The sequence below is a fragment of the Oncorhynchus gorbuscha genome, linkage group LG25 (genome assembly GCF_021184085.1).
Source record: "Oncorhynchus gorbuscha isolate QuinsamMale2020 ecotype Even-year linkage group LG25, OgorEven_v1.0, whole genome shotgun sequence".
NCBI classification, from domain to species: Eukaryota; Metazoa; Chordata; class Actinopteri; order Salmoniformes; family Salmonidae; genus Oncorhynchus; species Oncorhynchus gorbuscha.
In genome coordinates, this window is record NC_060197.1 from 4,597,451 (window position 1) to 4,623,002 (window position 25,552).

General features: G+C 44.3%; 1 protein-coding gene across 1 annotated transcript; it reads left to right on the forward strand.

Annotated features, from left to right (window-relative positions):
* The first annotated feature begins 2,994 nt into the window (after positions 1–2,994).
* Positions 2,995–25,552, forward strand: LOC124014006 (guanine nucleotide-binding protein G(i) subunit alpha-1). Its single transcript, XM_046328635.1, has 9 exons — positions 2,995–3,472; positions 12,661–12,703; positions 13,943–14,084; positions 14,304–14,461; positions 15,689–15,817; positions 17,230–17,359; positions 19,244–19,397; positions 23,437–23,657; positions 24,632–25,552. The coding sequence occupies exons 1-8, from the start codon at positions 3,355–3,357 to the stop codon at positions 23,625–23,627; spliced, it is 1,065 nt and encodes a 354-aa protein (XP_046184591.1). The 5' UTR covers positions 2,995–3,354; the 3' UTR covers positions 23,628–23,657; positions 24,632–25,552.

Consider the following 25,552-nt stretch of genomic DNA (forward strand, 5'->3'; position numbering starts at 1 on the left):
TCTAACCATGCAAATGATCAGAGGCTTGAAGATAATAGTTGCAGGATTTGAACCCATGCCTCACATGACGGACATGTCTGTGTTAACCCGACCTGTTCTTTCTTCACCTTTGCTAATAGGCACACCTTTCCTCCCCACTATCTCCAGGGGAGCCAGTTCCCCCATCTACCCCTCCCCTATCGGGTATCCCTACCAGTGCACCATCCTGCGCAACCCCAGCCCACTTACCAGATACTGGATCCAGCAACACCACCTCCTACTTCACCATGAAGGAGAGACAGACTGAGTGGGGCTCAAACCCTCATTGCAAGAAATATGACCTTGAAGTGCTGGGTGTGTAAAACCCAGCATATACCTCATGAGCCACTCCTGAGAAGTGCTCATCCGTGATATTTAACCAGACAAGTCTTGAACACTTAAATACAAACATCTTGGGCAAAGCTAGCATTCAAACCCATGTTGGAGTTGGCTTGCCACTCCAGCACTAACCTGTCGAGCTATCAAGGAACTCAGGGGTTCAGAGCTTCAAATGAGTATTCATCACTATGTTCTCTTCACTTGTATTCTCCACCAGATGGCCACCAGCATGATCCTGTGCAGTTTAAACGAGAGGCCACTGAAGGCTCCAGTGTTTTAGTAAGTGAAAAAGATCTCGTTCATGGCCAAGTAAATGTTTTAAAATTGATATCACTGTAACATCTGCTTCCAGCTCACACTCTCAAACAACTAGATACCCTGAACGCAGCTCACTCTCCAGATTCCAATCATCTGAATTATAATCACCTGATCACTCACCTGTATGTCATTTACACACACTATTTAGTTCAGTTCTTTGCACCCCGTCACTGTCAGGTATTGTTTGTTTTGTGACACGTGTTGTTCTGAGCACTGGGGGTTCCTCTGTGATTTATGCCGCTTGTGTATGATAGTTTTTGCCTGTACTTTTCGGATTTACTGTTATCTGCCTATTGCCTGATCTCCTGGACTAGGTTACTAGCAATTTCCCTGCCTGTACTGTTGCCCTTTTATAGCCCCTGTGTATGACCTTCTGCCTGCCCCTGGACCCAGCTACCTGCCTCCTCCTGTGGTCCTTAGCAATAAACACCTGCTGCGCCCTGCGCTTGAAACCGGTTCTCTGTCTCACCTTGTGTTCATTACAATCACAAGATCTTTTATTTTGGATCTTGCTGAGGGCTTAAGCATATTCCGTTGGACAGTTTACTGCTTGGTGGTCGAGTGTTGGTTTGTGAAGATGGCCCCCTATGGTAGGAAGTAGGTTATAATGTTCATTCACAGCATCACAACTCCGGCGAAGGACAGTATAGCTAATTAGACTGCTGCCCAGGTGTGAGGTTAGAGGCTAAAGGAGCAGCCTAGAGAGAGTCACTGTCCAGCAGGTCTCAGCTCCTGTTTCACCATCCTCAATGTCCTTGCCCACATCTGGGTCCTCAATAGTAGAAGTGATCTGTGGAGACAGAGGCTTCCACGGCAGCCTTTTTATATATTAAATCAGTTTAAATTGAATTACATTTGATATTTGATATGATCCTCAAACGTTTATCCAATTTGTTGGTATGAATTCAAATTATCCAACAACTGGCTCACCAGAAAACTGAAATGGCAGCTGTACAGGAATCTTACTGAATAATTCCACCTTTGTTGCCCAGAAACAACAACCATTATTCATTTCTATGCAACTATCCCTCAAAGTGGGCCAGAATGTCTCACATTTTGTAATATGATTCAATGGGCTTGTTGAATTCATCCTCAATTTAGATTAGGTGAATGGCTTCTTTTTGACCACGTTGGCACGGGGATCTTCCCAGAGCTGGTTTTGGGGAGATCTCTGACAATCAGCACCTTCCTGAAAGCAGCCACTAGATCGATGGTCTCTCTAACCAGGCTCACCATCTCCATCACCACATCTTCCTGGCTATTCTGTAAGACAGACAGACAGACCACAGGTGGAGAACCACCTCCAACTGGGCACGGACATCCGAGAACGAAGAAAGTATCACCCAGAACAGATTAGTTGAAAAATGGGCTTTCCATTAGCCAAGCTGTAACGCTGTATGGCGCTGTCTCATACCACGTTATAATTCTGTATCTACCTCTTAGACTTTCCTCAGCACCTGGCCTGTATCCGTGGTCACAAAGGGAAATCTGTTTATAGGAAACCATTAGAATAGCAGGGGTCACCACCATTATTTTGCATGTACTCCTAAACATCCCCATTTGAAAGTAAAATGATATGTAAAAGGCATGCTGGAAATGTTCCCTGCATGCCTGGCTGGAAATAAATCAATGGAATGGTATCAAACACATGTTTGGTACAATTACATTCACTCCATTCCGGCCATTGTTATGAGTCATCCTCCCCTCAGCAGTCTCACTTGATGCAGACTATTCATACGGTATCTCTATCAGAAGGTGGAGATGAGGTCTTTCCATGGAGTTCTCTATAAAACCACCAGGTGGCAGAAATGCAACTACAACTCAGGTGTTGCATAGCCTTTTGATATTGTTTTATTTTGAAATTAAATGTTTTAATTCCAGAATTTATTAAATTAATTATATGTGTACTGTATATTAACTTTAGGCGTAAACTACTAGAATCAAAGAATAAGGCTATGGACTAAGAAATCACGTATCCTTTAACAACCCTCATGGTTTGATAATGAAAATATATTATAACAGCCCTAGTAGCCTAATAGTCTGCATGAACCGTATAATATATCTCTTGAGGTTTCTCTTGGGGGTGAATATCATGTTTGCCTTGGTTTAGCTATATCGGTGTCAGAAGTGGGATGGCCCCAGTGTTCCCTATAATATTTTATACACAGACAAGAAACAGTAAAGTGCAGTACGTTGTTTTCTCGCGTGATATCAAATGTCACTGACAGTATTAGGCATTTCCAAAGACCACAATATATTGACTCAAAGGTCAGTCTGGTATTTTGACAGAAAAAAAACTGAAACAGGAAGTATTCGTGTAGCCAGCTGGTGGTAATTGTAGTTGAATGAGCAGAGCTCACTGTGGCAGTGAAAGACGGACGTGCTGAGACAGAGAGAGCAATTCGCCGTGGAACTGTTGTCATTTACAGCTATTTATGCCACGACGAGAGAAATAGCTTACACTGACTGAAAGCGTAGGAATATAGTGGACTAAAGAAGCACACTCCTGGTCCTTTTTTTTATCTTAAAAAAAAGTATAAATCCAAGCGACCGGATAGCTTTCACACAAGGGCGTGTGTGGGTCTCGGGGAGCAGCGGCTCGCTTTTTAACCCTTGCATGTTGGTACTGTATATATTTGATATTTTTGCATCACTTGGGTCCGGAGGATTTGCTTGAGGATGGGGTGTACCCTGAGCACGGACGACAAGGCGGCGGTGGAGCGCAGTAAAATGATCGACAGGAATCTGCGGGACGACGGGGAGAAAGCCGCAAGAGAGGTCAAGCTACTGCTTCTCGGTAAGGGAAGTGCTTGTCCTTGCTTCGTCCCGCAACGTGATACATTGTGGGACGAAGCAATCGTTATCCGTGAACTTAACAACCCGTGATATTAGCTGCGATTGCGACTTTGTAACTAAATGTCAAACGCACTATTTACAGTGATAAACAATTGATCTGATATAATGGCAACAATTTGAATTGAGAATTCTAGGTACGATTTCATACAATTCCGCATAGCACACAAGCTGTCGTAATCAAATTTAAAACATTGTCAACTTTTGCATAGACCTTGAAATCAAAGCACATTGGGCGAAATTGGACGACCTAATAAAACAAAAGTTTAAGGTTTTTTTTCGATTTAGCCTATAAGCAGAACAAAGGTCGTTGTCCACGCTGGCTCATCAGTTCCAGCCTTCGGTATGTTATCACCCAGGCAGTTGCAACAAAGTACCCCTCTTTGTTACGCTTGTTCAGCAACAAATGGTTTCTAAGGGCCATATTCATTGGCTTAATCCTCCAGCATTTGACACCTTTTTTGTCGCCTCTCTGCAGCATTGTGTTTGAATGCTATGTCGAGCTGAGTGCATATGATGTTTCCAACTTGGTAATTGGCCCAGAAACTGTTGGAATAACGAATTGCAATAACTATACTACTAAAATGTTCAAAACATGTTTTGTTTGAGACCTCGTCGCCTTTTTAGCTACTTCAGGCATGGATGTATGTTGTTTATGATTCCGCCATTTCTTAGATAAACATAGGTCAAAATTAAACTTCATGCTCTTTCTTACCGCTACTCTCATTGGTTGTTGCGATAGTGGCTGTACTTATCTCTGAGTTTAGCCTACTGCACAATGTGTTTTACCTAAAATCAATTAAAACCGTGGACATTCCATTGACAAACAAAGAAGCCCATTTCTCTTGACAGAAACTAGTGATTGTTTTTGAAATAGTGCTCGACCATCCACTCCATTGGGGAAGCGAAGGACTGGATGTGTCGTCTCTATTAATATGGGTATTCTTCACTGATGCCATGAGCAAGAATGGCTGTCCTGAAATACCTGTAAAACTGTAGACCTGTCAGTGGATGGCTATGCAATTTTTTGGTGAGAACATTGTCCCTGTGTTTTTAGTTTTGATTTCCTGCTATTTTCTTCTAGTTGTACATGCTGATATTTATAAACTGTGTGGTTCGAATGCTGATTTGCTGACACCTGTGTTATACCACGAGTATGACAACTTTTATTTGTACTTTTCTAATTACGTTGGTAATCAGTTCCTAATAACAATAAGGAACTTCTAGGTTTGTGGTCTATGGTTATATGGTATAAGCCTCTTCCTTGTTGTTGAGAGCCTAGGCCACATTCATCTGTATTGCTGTGAATGATGAAACTGATTCGAAGCAAGTCGGGTCAAGTACTATGGCTGCGATTTAGGTCTCCAAATATTCCTCTGAGTGAAATTATGAAGTTTGTGTAAAGTTGATCCCAGACCTGTGACGTCCAATATTTTGAACTCTTTTGAAAACGGTGTCTCCCAAAATCATTTACTGAAGAACAATATAAACACAACACGTAAAGTGACATTTTCCATACACACACAAATATTTTCTCCTTTCCATATGCACAAATTGTTTACATCCCTGTTAGTGAGCATTTCTCATTTGCCAAGATAATCCATCCATCTGATGTGGCATATCAATAAGGTGTATTAAACAGCATGATCACTACACAGGTACACCTTGTGCTGGGGACTATATAAGGACACTCTAAAATGTACATTTGTCACAACACAATGTCACAGATGTCTCAACTTTTGCGGATGTGTGTAATTGGCATGCTTGACTGCAAGTATAGTGTACACCAGAGCTGTTGCCGGAGAATTTCTCTACCATAAGCTGCCTCCAACATCGTTTTAGATCATTTGGCAGTACATCCAACTGGCCTCACAACCGCAGGCCATGTGTAACCATGGCAGGCCATGCCCTCAACATCTGGCTTCTTCACCTGGGGGTAGTCTGAGACCAGGCACCCGGACAGCTGATGAAACTGTGGGTTTGTACAAAAAATAATTTCTGCACAATCTCTCAGAAAGCGCCTCAGGGAAGCTCCTCTGCATGCTCGTCATCCTCACCACTTGACCTGACTGCAGTTTCGTGTCATAACCGACTTCAGTGGGCAGATGCTCACCTTTCATGGCCACTGGCATGCTAGAGAATTGTGCTCTTCGTGGATGAATCCCAGTTTCAACTGTTCCGAGCAGATGGCAGACAGTGTGTATAGCGTTGTGTGGTTGAGCGGTTTGCTGATGGCAATGTTGTGAACAGAGAGCCCCATGGTGGAGTTATGATATGGGCAGGCCGAAGCTTATGGTCAACGAACACAATTACCTTTTATCAAGGACAATTTGAATGCACAGAGAACCTGTGACAAGATCCTGAGGTCTGTTGTCGTGTCATTCATCTGCCACCATCACCTCATGTTTCAGCATGATAATACACGGACCCATGTCGCAAGGATCAGTACACAATTCCTGGAAGCTGAAAATGTCCCAGTTTTACCATGGACTGCATACTCACCAGACATATCACCCATTGAGCATGTTTGGGATGCACTGGATTGACGTGTACGGAGGACCACGTGTTCCATTTCCCGACAATGTCCAGCAACTTCGCACAGCCATTGAAGAGGAGTGGGACAACATTCCACAGGCCACAATCAACAGCTTGATCAACACTGCGAAGGAGTTGTGTTGCTCTGCATGAGGCAAATAGTGGTCACACCAGATACTGACTGGATTTCTGATCCACGCCCCTACTTCTTTGAATGTATCTGTGACCAACCGATGCATATCTGTATTCCCAGTCATGTGAAATCCATAGATTAGGGCTTAATGAATTTATTTCAATGGACTGATTTCCTCATATGAACTGTAGCTCAGTAAAATCTTAGAAATTGTTGCATTTCTATTTTTGTTCAATGTATTAATAAGAAATAGAAATGGTCTCCCTCAATATCATGCATTCCTATACAAATAGGTGCTATGTTACATGTTGTTGCTTCGGTTGTTGATCTCGCTCTCAGAGGCCGACGCAAGGCCACGGGTCCGGACAGTATTCCAGGGCGCATTCTCAGGGAATGCGTAGATCAGATGGCAGGCATAGTCACTGTAATTTTCAACTTCTCATTGTCCCATTTTGTAATCCCCATATTTTTAAGATGACTTCCATTATTCTGTAATCATGAAGTGCTTTGAAAGGATGGTTATGGCACACATCAACTCCATCATTCCAGACACCTCCCTCTGTAACTGGATCCTGAACTTCCGGACGGACTGACCCCAGGCTGCCACGCTCACCCTCAACACATGGGCCCTACAGGGGTGTCTGTTTAGTCCCCTCCTGTACTCCCTGTTCACCCACGACTGCGTGGCCACGTACGACTCCAACACCACCAAGTTTTCCAATGACATGACTGTGGTAGGCCTGATCACCGGTGATGAGGAAACCGCCTACAGGTAGGAAGTCAGTAACCTGGCAGTCTGGTGCAAGGACAACAACCTCTCCCTCAATGTCAGGAAGTTGAAAAGGTTTGGCATGGGCCCTCAAATCCTTAAAAGTTCTACAGCTGCACCATTGAGAGCATATTGACTAGCTGCGTCACTGCTTGGTGTGGCAATAGCACCGCCCTCGATCACATGGTGCTACAGAGGGTGTTGCAGGCAGCCCAGTACATCACAGGGGCAGGCGTGGTGAATGGAAGGTCTGGAAATAATTAGACTCCAACCACCCAAGCCATAGACTGTTCTCTCTGCTTCCGTACTGCAAGCGGTACCGGTGCATCAAGTCTGACACCAACAGGCGCCTGAATAACTTCTATCCCCAAGCCATATGACTGCTAAATAGCTAACAGAATGGATACGCAGACTAAATGAATTGACCCCTGTCTATGCGCACTCGTAGGACTCTGCACTAACACTCCAACACCCATAATATGCACACACATTTACATGGACTACGCACACACACTCGCAAACAATCATCATTTATGCCGCTGCTACAATTTAAGTTTAAAAAATCATATATCCTGATGACTTGTCACCTTATTCCTAATAGTAATGTGGTGGTGATCGTCGGACTTTGTCGGTTGGCAACCAACTTTAAGGTGCATTACCACCAATGACTGGAGTGTGGACCGCAGTTCATCTATATGCTCCTAAAAACCAATGAGGAGATGGGAGAGGTGGGACTTGCAGCACGTCAAATCGAACCAAGTTCTATTTTTCACCTGGCCATGCAGATGTTCGTTGACGCGCGTGAGCAGTTTGGATGAAATGATTGACTAACATCTATTTGTCAATTTATTTTGCAACGCAAGGTCAGCATGTTAGAGCTTGCAAGAAAGGCATTTCACTGTACTTGTGCGCGTGACATTTGAAACTTGTTTGCGTGTTGGCACCCCGACCTGCTTCATGTGTCAGCCATTCAGGTTGGTAACCAGGTAACACACCCAGCCTTGTCAGATGACCGTGAGATATGCTAATAGAGGAGCAACAGGAAGGAATGTTCTAGATCAGGTCTAAACCCTAACACTCATTATGAATTGAGAAGGTTTACACATGGAGAGGAGGAAGATGTTTTGGTTTCTGTTTGTTTACATATTAGTCTTTTCTGTTACTATACTTCTGTCTCAATTCTTCATCTGCCTCCTAGCCGCCCCACTAAACATATTTTGTTTAATTACATCCTGGTCAAGAGGTCACAGCCATATCAGTGATGCTGATGGTGCGTACATCGGCACAGGCAGCACCTCCAGAAACGGTGGTGAATATTAACGACTAAATAACTTCTAAGGACACCAACCGTCAAGCGTCCGTGTTTTACATTGTGTGGCATTGATGGGCTTGACCCTGTCCATGTCTGTGCTGTGGACTTCATGGGGGGGGTGGCATACGGTAGGACGCACGCACAAACACAAAACAATTGTTGCATTCTCCAGAAAGGAACCTGCATGTAAGCATTTCATTGGCCGGTGTATAACATGTGTATCCTATAAAAATTAACACACACACACACAGCATAATGAGCAGTCTGTCAGCGGAGTGTACCGGCATCCTGCTGTCAGAGGAACAATCATTTGAGGAGTGCTATGAATGTTTGGGTGTATGCTGTCAAGTCTGTACAAGCAACATCTTGTCTTGTCTATATTAGGCCGACTAAACCCAACCACATTGGTGTCGAGGTTTCTGTAGGTGGTTTCTGTAGGTGGTTTCTGTAGGTGGTTTCTGTAGGTGGTTTCTGTAGGTGGTCTCTGTAGGTGGTTTCTGTAGGTGGTTTCTGTAGGTGGTCTATGTAACATTTTATGTAAAGCTTTATGGGTAGTACTTTATTTTACAGTACTAATGTTTCCACTTGTATTTCCCAGATGTTTGATAGGAAATTGTCTTTCTTGTACTTCAAATAGTTCAACACATGGTTGTTAATGACATGTTATCAAATTTGTGGTAATAACTCTCAAACAAACAAGCAATTCCTAGGTTATCACTATCTGCTATTTTACCTTGTCATTTATCACATCTGGTGATTTATGTAGGTCTACTGTAAACTGAAGTGCTAATGAATTATGAGGAATTCAATAGCTTCCACTTCTCCAGTACCGTCCCGTTAGATCTACTACTGGTCTCTTCCAGTAAAGTATCGGCCTGCATGTAGTTTGTTTCTTAAATCTGTTATCTATTGGTCTGGATGTGGGCAGATGAATCCAGCTGATTTAGCTACATGACTTCCTGATGGGTTAATGCTCCTGTAACTTCCTGGGTTCCCTTGTGAGTCACTCACAGGCTCAACAGCTCCCAATGGTAATGAGGGATGGTGCCAGCTAATGTGGCACCACTAATGTGGTTCACGGAGAGCGAGCCAGGCCCAGCTGTAAGCCCGTTCAGTCCTGTCCCTCACTGCCTCTGTCACTCTGTCCCCCTGTCCCCCTCTCCCAGAGGACTGTATGCCCTGTCCAGCCTAACTGAATCCCAGGCAGGACGTGCCCTGGTTCTTCTGGTGACTCAGACAGAACCCCTCTGATCATTAGATCTGAAAGCCCTTAACTCCGGGACAGGCAGAGAGACGGAGCTCTGAGAGATTGGGAGGAACTCCAAACGCGATTCTCCCCACAATGGTGTTATATAAAAGCTCCAACTTAATCATCATTTAAGATTAAAATACAACAGAGCTGTCATTTGGAATGAAGACTTGATTGTAGCCAATCCTACCACAGCACTTTAAAACTTTCCTTCATTGTCGACATGCATGTCCTCTTTACTGTCTGTGGAAAACCACCTTGGAGGAAGTTCCAGGAGAGATTGGTTGGATGGTTGGTAGGCTTTAGAAGTACTGTTCTGTAAACGTCCATTTAGTTTGCAGGCCTCAACAATTTTTCTTAAAATACATTCTTTCCCCAACCGCCAGAAAGCAGCTGCCTCGCTGTGGTTTTGGTCTGGCTCTTTCATGGGTGTATCAAATTGTGGGTGGGTAACATGACTCTGTCTATCCCAGCCCATGAGGTCCACTTTTCTGCCTTTGCTTTCTTTAATGGCCCATGTGGCTCAAATCAGGGCCATTAGACTTTAGTGATGTAATAGGGGTGTGGCCCTACCCCAGTAACTTTAGAGTTGAAGGACAGAGCAAGGTCAGTCAGTCCAGACTGGAGCGTTTGTTTGCCTTACTTAAAGAAATGTCATAAGGGAAAAGTACCTTGGCAATATCATTCAATAATTATTCCTATGACTTGCTAGCGTACATTTTGTTGACACTATGCAGGGTTTTGTGTCCCATATTGAGAAATCAAGTGTGTCGGTCAGACAGTAAAACGTATATCTAGAGGGAGGGTTCAGTGAACACACAACGGCCTGTAAAGAGGGTATGTTTATTCTAGATTGAGGCAGCCAGTCAGTGTGGTAGGGAGTGGAATGCTGTGTTGTGTCGCTGCCTTGGCGCCGAGGCCCTTAGCAGAAGGAGGGAGATGACTTTACCTGCTGCCAATGCTGTGTGTCTGTGTTACAGTGCACGTGTGTCTGCTGTCTCCTCTGGGGTTCTTAGTGGCACATGTGACTGTTTGGCTCCGGAGCAATGAGATGTGTTAGTCCTCCTCTCTAGGGCCAGGGCCACAGCGACATTTAATTTAAACAATTTGTCCTCTGGTGAAAGCCATTCCAATTAGGCTGAACAGTAGGAGGTACCTGCCTGGCACACTGTTAAAACACACCCACTCTATCAGCATGCTCTAAGGCTCTGGAGAAAGGCTTGTCCACAGGAATTCACTTCTACATGTTGGTTTCAGGTTCTCTACTGCGTTAGGGAAAGTTCCAGGCCCCCAAGTTTCACTTGCCACAACGAGAAGCCCTGACGTGTGTGTGTGTGTGTGTGTGTGTGTGTGTGCTCATTGTCTTGCTGTAATGTAATACTAGCTGGGTCTTGCGAGATGGGAAGATTGGGTGTTACAGAACTAGCTTCCTCCTGGCAACTCAGATGGGTGTTAGTACAGCCTGGACAGTTGTGAATAAACAGTGAAGAACTTTAATCACACTAGTAACAACATTGTATTAAAATGTTCTATACTACTTTGGTAGTTGCATTTTATTGCATAGCAATGGCGTTTGTAATTACACAACAAAAATTGGGACTTTTTTTTTAATCCACTACTGAACTTCTATAGAATTGGTAAGTAATACTAATGAGTAAAGTTTAGACTCACATGGCTACAGTTCCCCTTCTTCTGACTGTTTATTGTGTCTGAGCTGAGCAACCCCTATGGGAAGGGACTTAGCAAGCCCACGAAACAAGTGAAAACAACATGTTTGATTTCAGGGACAACTCATATTTCCCAGTGGCCAGTGACTGTCCCCGAGTGGAAAAACCCACCCGTGGATGTTATGTCGAGGAGGGGCCTGGCTTAGTCAATCTCCATGACACATCCTCTACTTATGTGTTATGGGGACATTGTGTGCATTTCGGGGACATTGTGTGCAGTTTGGGGACATTTCCCTATCAATAATACATGCCCGGGCTATGGAGACGAGCCATCACTACACAATCACCCCCTAATCCTCCTCAGCTGACCGCGTGGCGAGCGCTGAGATGTCTTTGGTAACGGAGCCGGTTGCCATGGCAGTGTGACATGTGTGACGGAGGCACAGAGCCCCTAGCAGCAGCCAGGCCCAAGCAATGCTTATTCTGTGTTCCCTGCCTCTCTCTCATAGGAGTATTGCCATGTCAATCACCTCTCCGCCTCACACTCATTGGATGCTAGCTTTAGTGTCCACCCCCACCCCCCCCCCCCCAGCTCTTGTCCTCTTGTCCAGCCTATCAGTCAGTAATGTGTAATTCAATATAGAAGGCTTGTACCATCTTGAAGTAACACTATGTGCTCATAGGCCCATTAAGGCAAACCCTGGTTACAACTGGTGATCGTTGTCAGCTCTGATATTCCACCAGAAAGACAACTAACTCATCTAATGTACAAAGACCCAATGACCAGATATTAACTGGTTGATGGCAGCATTGTTAGTGGTTGCTGGAAACTACTGCAGGCTGCATGCTTCACTGCTGTTAATGAAGATGAGGACTGTACTGCCAGTGATTTGGCCTTTGCAATAATACTGAGGACCATAATGTATTCACCTCTGTCCCTTCACTGTACTCTCATCCCAACACACTCACACTCTTTGAATGTTACTGTGTTTTGCTACGGTGCGGCTCATTCAGTGAGTCTTGCGATGCTGCCTGAGATGGGTCGTTGGTTCCTGCTGCAGTAGGTAGGTCCATAATGCTGTGTTAGTGCTGCTGTTGAAATGTGCCGATAAAGGGAGAGGTGGGGAGGGTCCGTATCGACCGGACGGCTGCAGAGCGACGCTTTGGGTCAGAGACGTCAATACAGAAACACAGGAAAGGAAATGATCAGTGTTTGACCACCTCGGGGTTCTCCACGATGGTCCATTTCAAAAGGAGTTGCATAATGGCCTGTAATGAGTAGCTCTTTACAATTGGACTCTTCTTTCTCAGTATGTCAGTGTTATCCCATACCAGGCAATCAACAGTATGATCAGTGTTGGCTTCAAATTCCCCTGCAGATTCGGAACACATCGCTCTTATCGCATAATTGCAATTAGTTAAATTCTATGCGTTTGACTGGTTTGGTAAATGTGTTCTCTCTCTCAGGTGCTGGTGAGTCGGGGAAGAGCACAATAGTCAAGCAGATGAAGTGAGTATGTTTCTTCCAGATGCCATATCTGCCACACCATCAAAACAAGGCATTGTTTTTGCCCTTCTGTGTGGACAGTTCTCAGAAATGAGTCATTGTTATTGTCCTAGTGCCCCATTTCAATTCAGATGCTGTAAACATTGTTACCTGGATAGTGTTGTTATCAATGTTCGCTTTCCCCCCCCCCTGTCATTTTATGATAGAAAGGTTGCCATGGGGTTGGGGTTTATTGGTCTGCTATTTTCCTGTCTCATTTTTTGCTGTTAATAAAAATGAATGTGTTCTCAAAAACAGAAAGTGTTGCTCCATGTTTCTCCTTGTGACTGACTGTGTCGTGTTGCTCCATGTTTCTCCTTGTGACTGACTGTGTCGTGTTGCTCCATGTTTCTCCTTGTGACTGACTGTGTCGTGTTGCTCCATGTTTCTCCTTGTGACTGACTGTGTCGTGTTGCTCCATGTTTCTCCTTGTGACTGACTGCCGTGTTGCTCCATGTTTCTCCTTGTGACTGACTGTGTCGTGTTGCTCCATGTTTCTCCTTGTGACTGACTGCCGTGTTGCTCCATGTTTCTCCTTGTGACTGACTGTGTCGTGTTGCTCCATGTTTCTCCTTGTGACTGACTGTGTCGTGTTGCTCCACGTTTCTCCTTGTGACTGACTGTGTCGTGTTGCTCCATGTTTCTCCTTGTGACTGACTGTGTCGTGTTGCTCCATGTTTCTCCTTGTGACTGACTGTGTCGTGTTGCTCCATGTTTCTCCTTGTGACTGACTGTGTCGTGTTGCTCCATGTTTCTCCTTGTGACTGACTGTGTCGTGTTGCTCCATGCTTCTCCTTGTGACTGACTGCCGTGTTGCTCCATGCTTCTCCTTGTGACTGACTGTGTCGTGTTGCTCCATGCTTCTCCTTGTGACTGACTGTCGTGTTGCTCCATGCTTCTCCTTGTGACTGACTGATGTGTTGCTCCATGTTTCTCCTTGTGACTGACTGTGTCGTGTTGCTCCATGCTTCTCCTTGTGACTGACTGATGTGTTGCTCCATGTTTCTCCTTGTGACTGACTGTGTCGTGTTGCTCCATGCTTCTCCTTGTGACTGACTGTGTCGTGTTGCTCCATGTTTCTCCTTGTGACTGACTGTGTCGTGTTTCTCCTTGTGACTGACTGTGTCGTGTTTCTCCTTGTGACTGACTGTGTCGTGTTTCTCCTTGTGACTGACTGTAGTTGTCCTCTGTCCCGTGTGTCAGGATCATCCACGAGGCAGGCTACTCGGAGGAGGAGTGTAAACAGTACAGGGCTGTGGTCTACAGCAACACCATCCAGTCTATCATCGCCGTCATCCGAGCCATGGGACGACTCAAGATCGACTTTGGAGACTCCGCCAGAGCCGTGAGTGGGCTAGACATGATGATGATGGATTGCATTTATCAAAGCCTTCTGACTAAAACTATAAACACACCCAATCACATGCACAACACTATTGATGCCATGGCAGTATTATTAATGCTATTGATGGTTATGATGGTAGGGATGATTTTCGCAGTGGAACTGATGGTGACGATTTGACGGTAATAGTGATGGTTGTGCTGATGGACTGCTCTCTCCCAGGATGATGCGAGACAGCTGTTTGTGCTGGCGGGGTCGGCAGAGGAAGGCTTCATGACGGCGGAGCTGGCCGGGGTCATCAAACGCCTGTGGAAAGACGGAGGGGTACAGGCCTGCTTCAGCCGATCACGAGAGTACCAGCTCAACGACTCTGCAGCATAGTGGGTCACACACACACACACCACCTTGTCCTGCTCAGACAGTCTGCTCCCCTTGGTCTGATACACACACACACACTCACACACAGAGCTCCTGAAGTTCCTCTTCTTCCTTAATTCTCTTCTGCTGGAAGTAAATACATTCTCATTCCTCTGCAATAACCAAAGGCCTTGAACAGTCCATTTATTACAGATGCCCGCCCACTCTCTGGCAGACATGTATATCTCTACGGCCTACAGTCCAGTCCGCTTGGTGTTTCAACCTTGAGTGAGACTGTCAATATTTGTTTTGTGTGGGGGTGTCACCCCTGTAGCAGGACTGTAACACGCAGGCTGCTGCGTGTCTGCTGAGTCCTTGACCTTAGCATTTATCTCATGTAGCTGTCTAACAGCAGATTGGCCAGGGCTGTTGTGTTTACCAAACCCTGGTAGCAAAACACCACAGACAGAAGAGCTAGAAAACATGTCCAAATCCCTTTGTCAGTGGGCAGCGTTTGAGCTCAACTCCCTCGGTTCAGTTGTTTTTTTCCTGAAGTGGTTGTTATTTTTTCGTCCGCATTGTGCCACAGCCTTTCCATAAGTCAGTGAAGTCACCAGAGGGGCAGCCCCTGCGGTGTGCCATGAGAAACCCCTCTACCTTGTTTTGGAACGGAACAGACTTCACCGATTGGCTCTCTGGCCTCTGGTGCCGCAGCTGCTGGCCATTTCCAAATTAATACCCAGAATCCTTTTGGCCAGGGCTACCACACACGCATACCAGCGTCACGTAGCCTGCCGACGGGCCTCTACAGCGAGGCAGCGGACACCGATCTCTGCTGTTTGTTTGGTTTTAAAACACCAGTGCTGCTGAGAAGTGTGTAATTACTGCTGCCGTGATCTTTAGGAAGAGTAATACAGGGTAGGCTGTTTGAGCTAGGGGGGGTTCTACTGTAGATTTGACTGTTGAGGAAGGGGCAGGTGTGTGCGACAAGTCCAGAACTGAGCCCCATGTGGAAATATTGGATGAGGGACCATTCTGAGGCAACAGAAGGGGGCACTGATAGTGTGGAAGAGTGGAAAAAATGTCACTTGTTTTTCCCAGTTCAAGATATAGAAGCAGACATGGTTCATGGCCAAACAAGATCTGTTTATTATTAGAATATCTTATTGTCCTATTGTTCCATTGAAGTATGTGTATTGGATGCATTGACTCCCATCTAAACATTCTCTCTCTCCCCCTCCCTTCTCCAGTTACTTAAACGATTTGGACAGGATATCCCAAGCCACCTATATCCCGACCCAGCAGGATGTCCTGAGGACTAGAGTCAAAACCACAGGCATTGTGGAGACACATTTCACCTTCAAGGACCTCCACTTCAAGTGAGCACTTCCCCCAAATCCCTTTTTAAGTGTAGTCATATTCCCTACTTTAAGTAGGATTACTCAATCTACTTCCCTACTGTGCCTATTGAATCTCTCAAACCCATAGAAATGTCCTTAGTCCAGTGGTTTCATTGTGACTGGATGACAGAGCTGACCATACGACATCAGCAGTGAATCATATCTGTTGTAGTGTTCCATTGGCTGATGCCAGAGAGGAAAGGGGAACGGTTGGCTCACTGGTCAATACCCATATTTCCAGTGTTGGGGATTAGTGAACTACATGTAGTTCAACTAGTAATTGAACTGCATTTTACAGTAGCTTGGGGGTAGTTCGACTAAATTCAAATCTAGGTTGTGTTTTCTGTAGTTAGCTACACCACTACATAGTAAAACAGTTAACTACTGGAACTACACACTACTTCTTTACCATGTAGTGCTGTAGCTAACTACTGGAACTACACACTACTTCTTTACCATGTAGTGCTGTAGCTAACTACTGGAACTACACACTACTACTTTACCATGTAGTGGTGTAGCTAACTTCTGGAACTACACACTACTACTTTTGCAACAAACAAAAGAAATCATGCCTGCCTAATTGTCATTTGAAACAGTTTTTGTGTTAAATTGGCTAAATTACACATTCAAAGTAACTTTAGTTAAGTTAACTATGTTTTCCTTAATGGTAGCATTAGTGTAGCTTAACTTCTTCCAGTGTGAAGTAATAGCTTGGTAAACTATATTTTCAGAGTAGCTTCCACAGCACTGCATATTTATTTGCTTTATCATGTCTGTCTCCCACTCCACATACTAGTTGAATAGCAAGCCCTTTAAAAATGCTCTTCCTCAACAGTTTGTTCAGCCAAGCCACTCAGTGCAACTCAGCAGAGAGAACTATGTGGAGCCATTCCAATGCAAACCATATCTAAGTACATTAGAGCCCCACAGCCGTCTGTGTGCCAATGGGTGGAAACTGGCACACAAAGCTGGTGACATTATTAGGGCTGGTTCCCTTGGGTTACGTTAATGGGTTATACTGCTCAAAGTGCAAATTGGTAAGGGTATAAACAAGAATGTTATTTAAAATACAAAAACATTACATTTAACAAAGTGTATCCATTTATACCCCATAAAAAATTATACCCTCCCTTCTAAATATTTGATTCTGTGTTGAACATTTCTGCTGTGTACCATCTCTCCACAACACAGAAAAGCCTCCAAAAAATGAATATATTCTCTGTCATTTCCACCTGGTGGCCTGTTAGATGGTTAAACACTTAAACCCAGGCCACAGCTCTGTTTTCTCTAGTGGCCAATGGCCAATAAAGTTGTTTTGTCTTGTGTGCGACATGCATGGAAACATACTCTGTTTACATTGTCTGGTGCATTATCCTCCACTTCCTCCTCAGGATGTTTGATGTTGGAGGTCAGAGGTCCGAGAGGAAGAAGTGGATCCACTGCTTCGAGGGTGTCACTGCCATTATCTTCTGTGTGGCCCTCAGCGACTATGATCTGGTGCTGGCTGAAGATGAGGAGATGGTGAGTTCCTGTCCAACGATGGACATTAAATAAGAGTACATGTACAGTACCAGTCAAAAGTTTAGAAACACCTACTCATTCAAGGATTTCTTTATTTTTACTATTTTCTACATTGTAGAATAATAGTGAAGACATAAACTATGAAGTAACACATGGAATCATGTAGTAACCAAAAAAGTGTTAAACAAATCAAAATGTATTTTAGATTCTTCAAAGTAGCCACCCTTTGCCTTGATAACAGCTTTGTACACGCTTGGCATTCTCTCAACCAGCTTCACCTGGAATGCATTTCCAACAGTCTTGGAGTTCCCACATACACTGAGCACTTGTTGGCTGCTTTTCCTTCACTCTTCGGTCCAACTCATCCCAAACCATCTCATTTGGGTTCAGATTGGGTGATCTGATGCAGCACTCCATCACTCTCCTTCTTAGTCAAATAGCCATTACACAGCCTGGAGGTGTTGGGTTATTGTCCTGTTGGAAAACAAATGATAGTCCCACTAAGGGCAAACCAGATGGGATGGCGTATCGCTGCAGAATGCTGTGGTAGCCATGCTGGTTAAGTGTGTCTTGAATTTGAAATAAATCACTGACAGTGTCACCAGCAAAGCACCCCCCAACCCCCCCACACACACCATCACATCACCTCCTCCATGGAAACCACACATGTGGAGGTCATCCGTGTGTCTCACAAAGGCACGGAGGTTGGAACCAAACATCTCAAATTTGGACTCATCAGACCAAAGGACAGATTTCCACCGGTCTGATGTCCATTGCTCGTGTCTCTTGGCCCAAGCAAGTTTATTCTTCTTATTTGTGTCCTTCAGTAGTGGTTTGCTTGCAGCAATTCGACCATGAAGGCCTGAATCACGCAGTCTCCTCTGAACAGTTGATGTTGAGATGTGTCTTACTTGAACTCTGTGAAGCATTTATTTGGGCTGCAATTTCTGTGGCTGGTAACTCTAATGAATGTATCCTCTGCAGCAGAGGTAACTCTGGTTCTTCCTTTCCTGTGTCAGTTTCATCATAGCGTTTGTTGGTTTTTGCGAATACACTTGAAGACACTTTCAAAGTTCTTGAACTTTTACAGATTGACTGACCTTCATGTCTTAAATGAATGATGGACTATCATTTCTCTTTGCTTATTTGAATTATTCTTGCCATAATATGGACTTGGTCTTTTATCAAATAGGGCTATCTACTGTATACCACCCCTATTTTGTCACAACTGAGTGGCTCAAACGCATTAAGAAGGAAAGAAATTCCACTAACTTTTAACAAGCCACACCTGTTAATTGAAATTCATTCCAGGTGACTACCTCATGAAGCTGGTTGAGAGAATGCCAAGTGTGCAAAACTGTCAAGGAAAAGGGTGGCTACTTTGAAAAATATAAAATATATTTTGATTTGTTAAAGACTGTTTTGGTTACTACATGATTCCATATGTGTTATTTCATAGTTTGATGTCTTCACTATTATTCTATAAAGCTAACTCTGGAATGAGGAGTGTGTCCAAACGTTTGACTGGTACTGTATATCTGTATGAAAGCAGCCAAGTTCCTGAACAAAAAAATCATTCTCAATATAATATTTACATTGAACATGCATTTTAGTGCTGGACTGAGCTTCATTCTGGGTCTGTGAAACTGTCTCTACAAGTCCAAACGTGTTTCTGAGTATATCTCGATAGTTTAGAGGCTTTCTCTCCTCAACTCCTTTCCTTCATCTGTACTGATCGGAAAACATAGGATAAAGCAATATGGTGGATGTCCTAGCAGGTGTTTGCTTTCACCTGTCCCGTTATTCCACATCAGTGCAGGTGAAGTCCTGTAGCTCGAAGCCTCACAAAAGCCATTGTCCAATGTTGCCTTCTTCTCTCCCCAGAACCGGATGCATGAGAGCATGAAGCTGTTTGACTCCATCTGCAACAACAAGTGGTTCACAGACACCTCCATCATCCTCTTCCTCAACAAGAAAGACCTGTTTGAGGAGAAGATCAAGAAGAGCCCTCTAACTATCTGTTACCCAGAATACGCAGGTACAGTAACACAGCCAACCAGCCATGGTAGACTGTTTATAGAATGATTGGGGATAACTGAATTGTGTGTGACTTATCACTGGAGTTGTCTGTACATTTTCAATGATTTCTTTGTCATTTGCACAACTGAACAAATAGAACTGAATGTCTACATGATTGGAAAGAGGATCTCATATAAATATATAGCGCCGGTAATATAGTGTAGTTACTGAACATATGCAGATGGTATGTTGCACCGCATCAGTGTTGTGACAGGAGACGTTCAACAGACATTGGTCACTTCTACCTTTTTTTTAAAACTTCTTCGGGATCGGTGTCCCTTCCACGGGACGGTTGAGCTAATGTAGGCTAATGCGATTAGCATGATGCTGTAAGAAAGAAGAACATTTCCTAGGACATAGACATATCTGATATTGGCAGACAGCTTAAATTATTGTTAATCTAACTGCACTGTCCAATTTACAGTAGATATTACAGTGAAAGAATACCATGCTATTGTTTGAGGAGAGTGCACAGTTTTGAACATGAAAAGTTATTAATAAACCAATTAGGCAGTTGGGCAGTCATGATACAAAATTTTGAGCAGAAAAATAATGGTTCATTGGATCAGTCTAAAACCTTGCACATACTGATGTCATCTAGTGGCCAAAGTCTAAATTGCACGTGGGCTGAGATAGGCCATAATGTATTTTCTCTTGCATTTCAAAGATGATGGTACAAAAAATAACATTATTTTTTTCTCTGTATTATCTTTTACCAGATCTATTGTTATTCCTCTACATTCCTTTCACATTTCCAAAAACTTCAGTGTTTCCTTTCAAATGGAACCAACAATATGCATATCCTTTCTTCAGGGCCTGAGCAGGTAGTTACATTTGGGTATGTCATTATAGGCGAAAATTGAAAAGAAGGAGACTATCCCTAAGAGCTTCACAGATCTTCATTGTAAAGGGTTTAAACACTGTTTCCCATGCTTGTTCAATGAGCCATAAACAATGAATGAACATGCACCTGTGGAACGGTAGTTATCCTCTAGTGACACCCCATCCCGTGAACGGGACCGTTGTCATCTGACACTAATTAGCATAACGCAACAGACATAAGTCTTCCTAGAAAATATTCCTATTCATGAAAATCACAAGTGAAATATATTGGAACACAGTATAGCATTTTGTTAATCACCCTGTCATCTCAGATTTTTAAAATATGCTTCACAGCCAAAGCTAGAAAAGCATATGTGTAAGTTTATCGATAGCCTAGCATAGCATTATGCCCTGCTAGCAGCAGGCAACCTTGTCACGAAAAGCAATCAAATTAAATCGTTTACCTTTGAACTTTGGATGTTTTCACTCACGAGACTCCCAGGTAGATAGCCAAAGTTAATTTTTTCCCAAAAGATTATTTTTGTAGGCGTAATGGCTCAGTTTGTTTTTCACGTTTGGCTGAGAAATCGACCGGAAATTGCGGTCACGACAACGCAGAAAAATATTCCAAATTAGCTCCAGTAGAAGCGATTGTAATAATGGCGACCTCTGTACTTTACGTGAGATTTTCTCCGGGAGCATCATGTGACCACTTGCGCAATGTAGCCCATATTCTTCAACATAAATGCGTAAAACTACGTCACAATGCTGTAGACACCTTTGGGAATACGTAGAAAGCGTAAGCCGGTTGATGGCACATTCACAGCTCAATAGGGACTCATTGGAACGCAGCGCTTTAAAAATATGGGGCACTTCCGGATTAGATTTTTCTCAGGCTTTCGCCTGCAACATCAGTTCTGTTATACTCACAGACAATATCTTTACAGTTTTGGAAACGTTAGTGTTTTCTATCCAAAGATGTCAATTATATGCATATTCTAGCATCTTGTCCTGACAAAATATCCCGTGTAAAACGGGAACGTTTTTTTCCCAAAAATGAAAATACTGCCCCTAGAGTCGCAACAGGTTAAGACACTAACAGCTTACAGTTATATGCTTAACACCCCGGCAGTCCTACAATCTAAGCTAAATGCCCTCAATCTCACACAAATCATCAAGGAACTCACCAGGTACACCCTAAATCTGTAAACAAGGGCACCCTCATAGACGTTATCCTGACCAACTGGCCCTACAAATACACCTCCGCTGTCTTCAACCAGGATCTCAGCGATCACTGCCTCATTGCCTGTATCCACTACGGGTTCGCAGTCAAACGACCACCCCTCATCACTGTCAAACGCTCCCTAAAACACTTCTGTGAGCAGGCCTTTCTAATCGACCTGGCCCGGGTATCCTGGAAGGATATTGACCTCATCCCGACAGTTGAGGATGCCTGGTCATTCTTTAAAAATAACTTCCTACCATCTTAGATAAGCATGCTCTGTTCAAAAAATGCAGAACTAAGAACAGATACAGCCCTTGGTTCACTCCAGACCTGGCTGCCCTCGACCAGCACAAAAACATCCTGTGGCGGACTGCAATAGCATAGAATAGTCCCCGCGATATGCAACTGTTCAGGGAAGTCAGGAAACAATACACGCAGCTGGCAAAGGCCAGCTTTTTCAAGCGGAAATGTGCATCCTGTAGCTCTAACTCCAAAAAGTTCTGGGACACTGTAAAGTCCATGGAGAACAAGAGCACCTCCTCCCAGCTGCCCACTGCACTGAGGCTAGGTAACACGGTCACCACCGATAAATCCATGATTATCGAAAACTTCAACAAGCATTTCTCAACGGCTGGCCATGCCTTCCTCCTGGCTACTCCAACCTACTCCAGCAGTTCCATCCCCCCCCAGCAGCTACTCGCCCAAGCCTCCCCAGATTTTCTTTACCCAAATCCAGATAACAGATGTTCTGAAAGAGCTGCAAAACCTGGACCCGTACAAATCAGCTGGGCTTGACAATCTGGACCCTCTATTTCTGAAACTATCCGCCGCCATTGTCACAACCCCTATTACCAGCTTGTTCAACCTCTCTTTCATATCGTCTGAGATCCCCAAGGATTGGAAAGCTGCCGCAGTCATCCCCCTCTTCAAAGGGGGAGACACCCTGGACCCAAACTGTTACAGACCTATATCCATCCTGCCCATCTAAGGTCTTCGAAAGCCAAGTCAACAAAAAGATCACTGACCATCTCGAATCCCACCGTACCTTCTCTGCAGTGCAATCTGGCTTCCGAGCCGGTCACGGGTGCACCTCAGCCACGCTCAAGGTACTAAAAGATATCATAACCTCCATCGATAAAAGACAGTACTGTGCAGCCATCTTCATCAACCTGGCCAAAGCTTTCGACTCTGTCAATCACCATATTCTTATCGGCAGACTCGTTACATCTAGGCCTGTACTCTGGAGTGGGATCGAGATGGAGGGTCTGTCATGGTCTGGGGTGTCACAGCATCATTGGACTGAGCTTGTTGTCATTGCAGGCGATCTCAATGCTTTGCGTTACAGGGAAGACATCCTCCTCCCTCATGTGGTACCCTTCCTGCATCCTGACATGAGCCTCCATCATGACATTGCCACCAGCCATACTGCTCGTTCTGTGCATGATTTCCTGCAAGACGGGAATGTCAGTGTTCTGCCATGGCCAGCGAAGAGCCCGGATCTCATTCCCATTGAGCACGTCTGGGACCTGTTGGATCGGAGGGTGAGGGCTAGGGCCATTCCCCCCCAGAAATGTCTGGGAACTTGCAGGTGCCTTGGTGGAATAGTGGGGTAACATCTCACAGAAAATCTGGTGCAGTCCATGAGGAGGAGATGAACTGCAGTACTTAATGCAGCTGGTGGCCACACCAGATACTGACTGTTACTTGTGATTTAGACTGCTCCCCCTTTGTTCAGATATTACATGTTAAGTTTGCTAAATAATAAATGCAGTTGACAGTGAGAGGATGTTTTTTTTTTGCTTAGTTGATGTACCGTCTTGCACTTCAGTCGAATTCTCACTCCTATTGACATCAATTCATGACATAGTGAGAATGCCTGAAGTAGATGCTGGGACGACGCCTTATGAGGAAAGTCATTAGAAATGTGGGGGTTTTCTTGTCTTGCGGCTAGGCTCCAACACTTACGAGGAAGCTGCGGCCTACATCCAGTGTCAGTTTGAGGACCTGAACAAGAGGAAGGACACCAAGGAGATCTACACCCACTTCACCTGCGCCACAGACACCAAGAACGTGCAGTTTGTCTTCGACGCCGTCACTGACGTCATCATCAAGAACAACCTGAAGGACTGTGGACTCTTCTAAGACCTGGATTTAATCAATGGAAGTTTTCTGGTGAGCTCACCTTTTTTTTCGTTCCCTTTCTCCATCAATCTTTCCCTCTGTCTCTCCATTCTCATCCCTTCTCTATGTGCAACATAGCCCTGCTTACGCACTGCAGACTTGTGAACTTGTGTTCGTCTGTGTAGAGTGCTGGGGGATAGATGTTGGCGCTACATGGTTGAGGGCACATGTCTGACTGGACTTACAAACATATTTTGTTTGACCATGCCATGATCATCTTCCAAACATCTTAATGGAGCAGAACATTTAACTAGGCTCCTGAATCAAGAGGGCCTTGATTTCAGCTGATTAGCTCACTCCACAGCGAGCTTCAAATGTCGCAACCACCAGTTTGATAGCTGAAACTGTTGGTACGTTGTCAAGGTTGGAGGTCACATGTGTTGCGAAGCAGAGGATCAAGCCCAGAGGTTCGAGCTCAGTATGGGGACAGGGAGTGGAGGAAGCCAAACAGTTAGCAGCACACTGAGATCCGTTACACTAGCGTGCTGCAGTCATAGCCAAGGCCGGTTTCAGGAAGGGTGCACGGTATTATTCACATTGCCAGTGTGCGAAACAAGTATGCTAGCTTTCCCAGATGGTGAAAGTTATCCACGGGAGCTCTTGTTGTCGTGTGCATCTCTATCTCCTGACGACTGGCATCCAACTTCAAACGTTTTCAAATCAGTTGACGGATTTGATTTGTTACAAGTTGAGCTGCATCCAGGCTGCCTCAGATGCAGTTTAACCGTTTCATGATCAAACGCTTGTTAAATCTAATCAGCTGAAATCAAGGCCCTCTTGATTCGGGAGCCTAATTAAATGTTCTGCTCCATTAAGATGTTTGGGAGATGATCATGGCATGGTCAAACAATATTGTAAGGATATTTGAATGGAACGGCCGTTTGTACCGCCAAGCATACAATAAGATCTAATGGTGTCTATTTCTCTCTCTCACTCTTTCTCTATTTCTCGCTCTTTCTCTCTAGGCGGTGAAAAGCCAGCATAATGTGCGTTTTTGGGGAGAAGTTCACAAGAATCTGAGTGGGGAGAATCAATTATGGACCATTGCTGTACTATATGCCACTTTTAACTGATTTATTTATGTTTTTGTCTTGGAACATTTTGAATTCGCTTTTAAACATTTGTGTTGGATGTTTGTGTCGTTGTAAAATCATTTTCACACTTTTTTTGGGGGGGGGGCATGCTTGTTTTATTTAGTTTGTTCCATTTTTAAACCCTCTCTGGAAAAGGAAGCTTGCCTTTTGGTGGAAATATTCCTTTTCTCCCTCCCCAATTGTTAGGGGAAAGGGATTTGATTTGAGCTCAGTTTGTTTGTACTTGTGCCTTTTGCATGTCCTTTTTCTCTGCAGTCACTGACCAAATTGCTATTTTTTTTGCCTGCTGAAATCGTTCCAACATAACCGGTGAAATGTTTCCTGAGGGATATTAACAATCTTTTGTGCACATTCCCAACCAATTTAGTGGCGAGATTCCTCGTGGTCCAAAGGCGTGTGTGTGTGTATGTGTGTCTCGATGGTGACCAACACAAGCCCTGCCCACAGGCTGTCCCATACTGACAAAGGGATGTGGTTTTTAACAGTACACCATATCCTATGTGTATCCAATATGAACCCTAGCTAGGTCAGGGAGCTTACGTTAGGCTGTGGAATGACAGAATAGCTCAATCGGAGTCATATTTTACTGTATATTTTAAGATTTATTTAAGGTGGCTTCGGGGACTTGGTCTCTGCGATCACTGCAGAATCACAATTGTAAAGTAAAAATGAATGGGGAACAAACATGGTTATGGTCTTTAACAAGCCACAGCTGTCTGTGTGTTCTCCAACAGACAGGGAGCCTTTGTACACTCATTCCCTTATTTTGCTAATAAAACCCTTTACAAACCA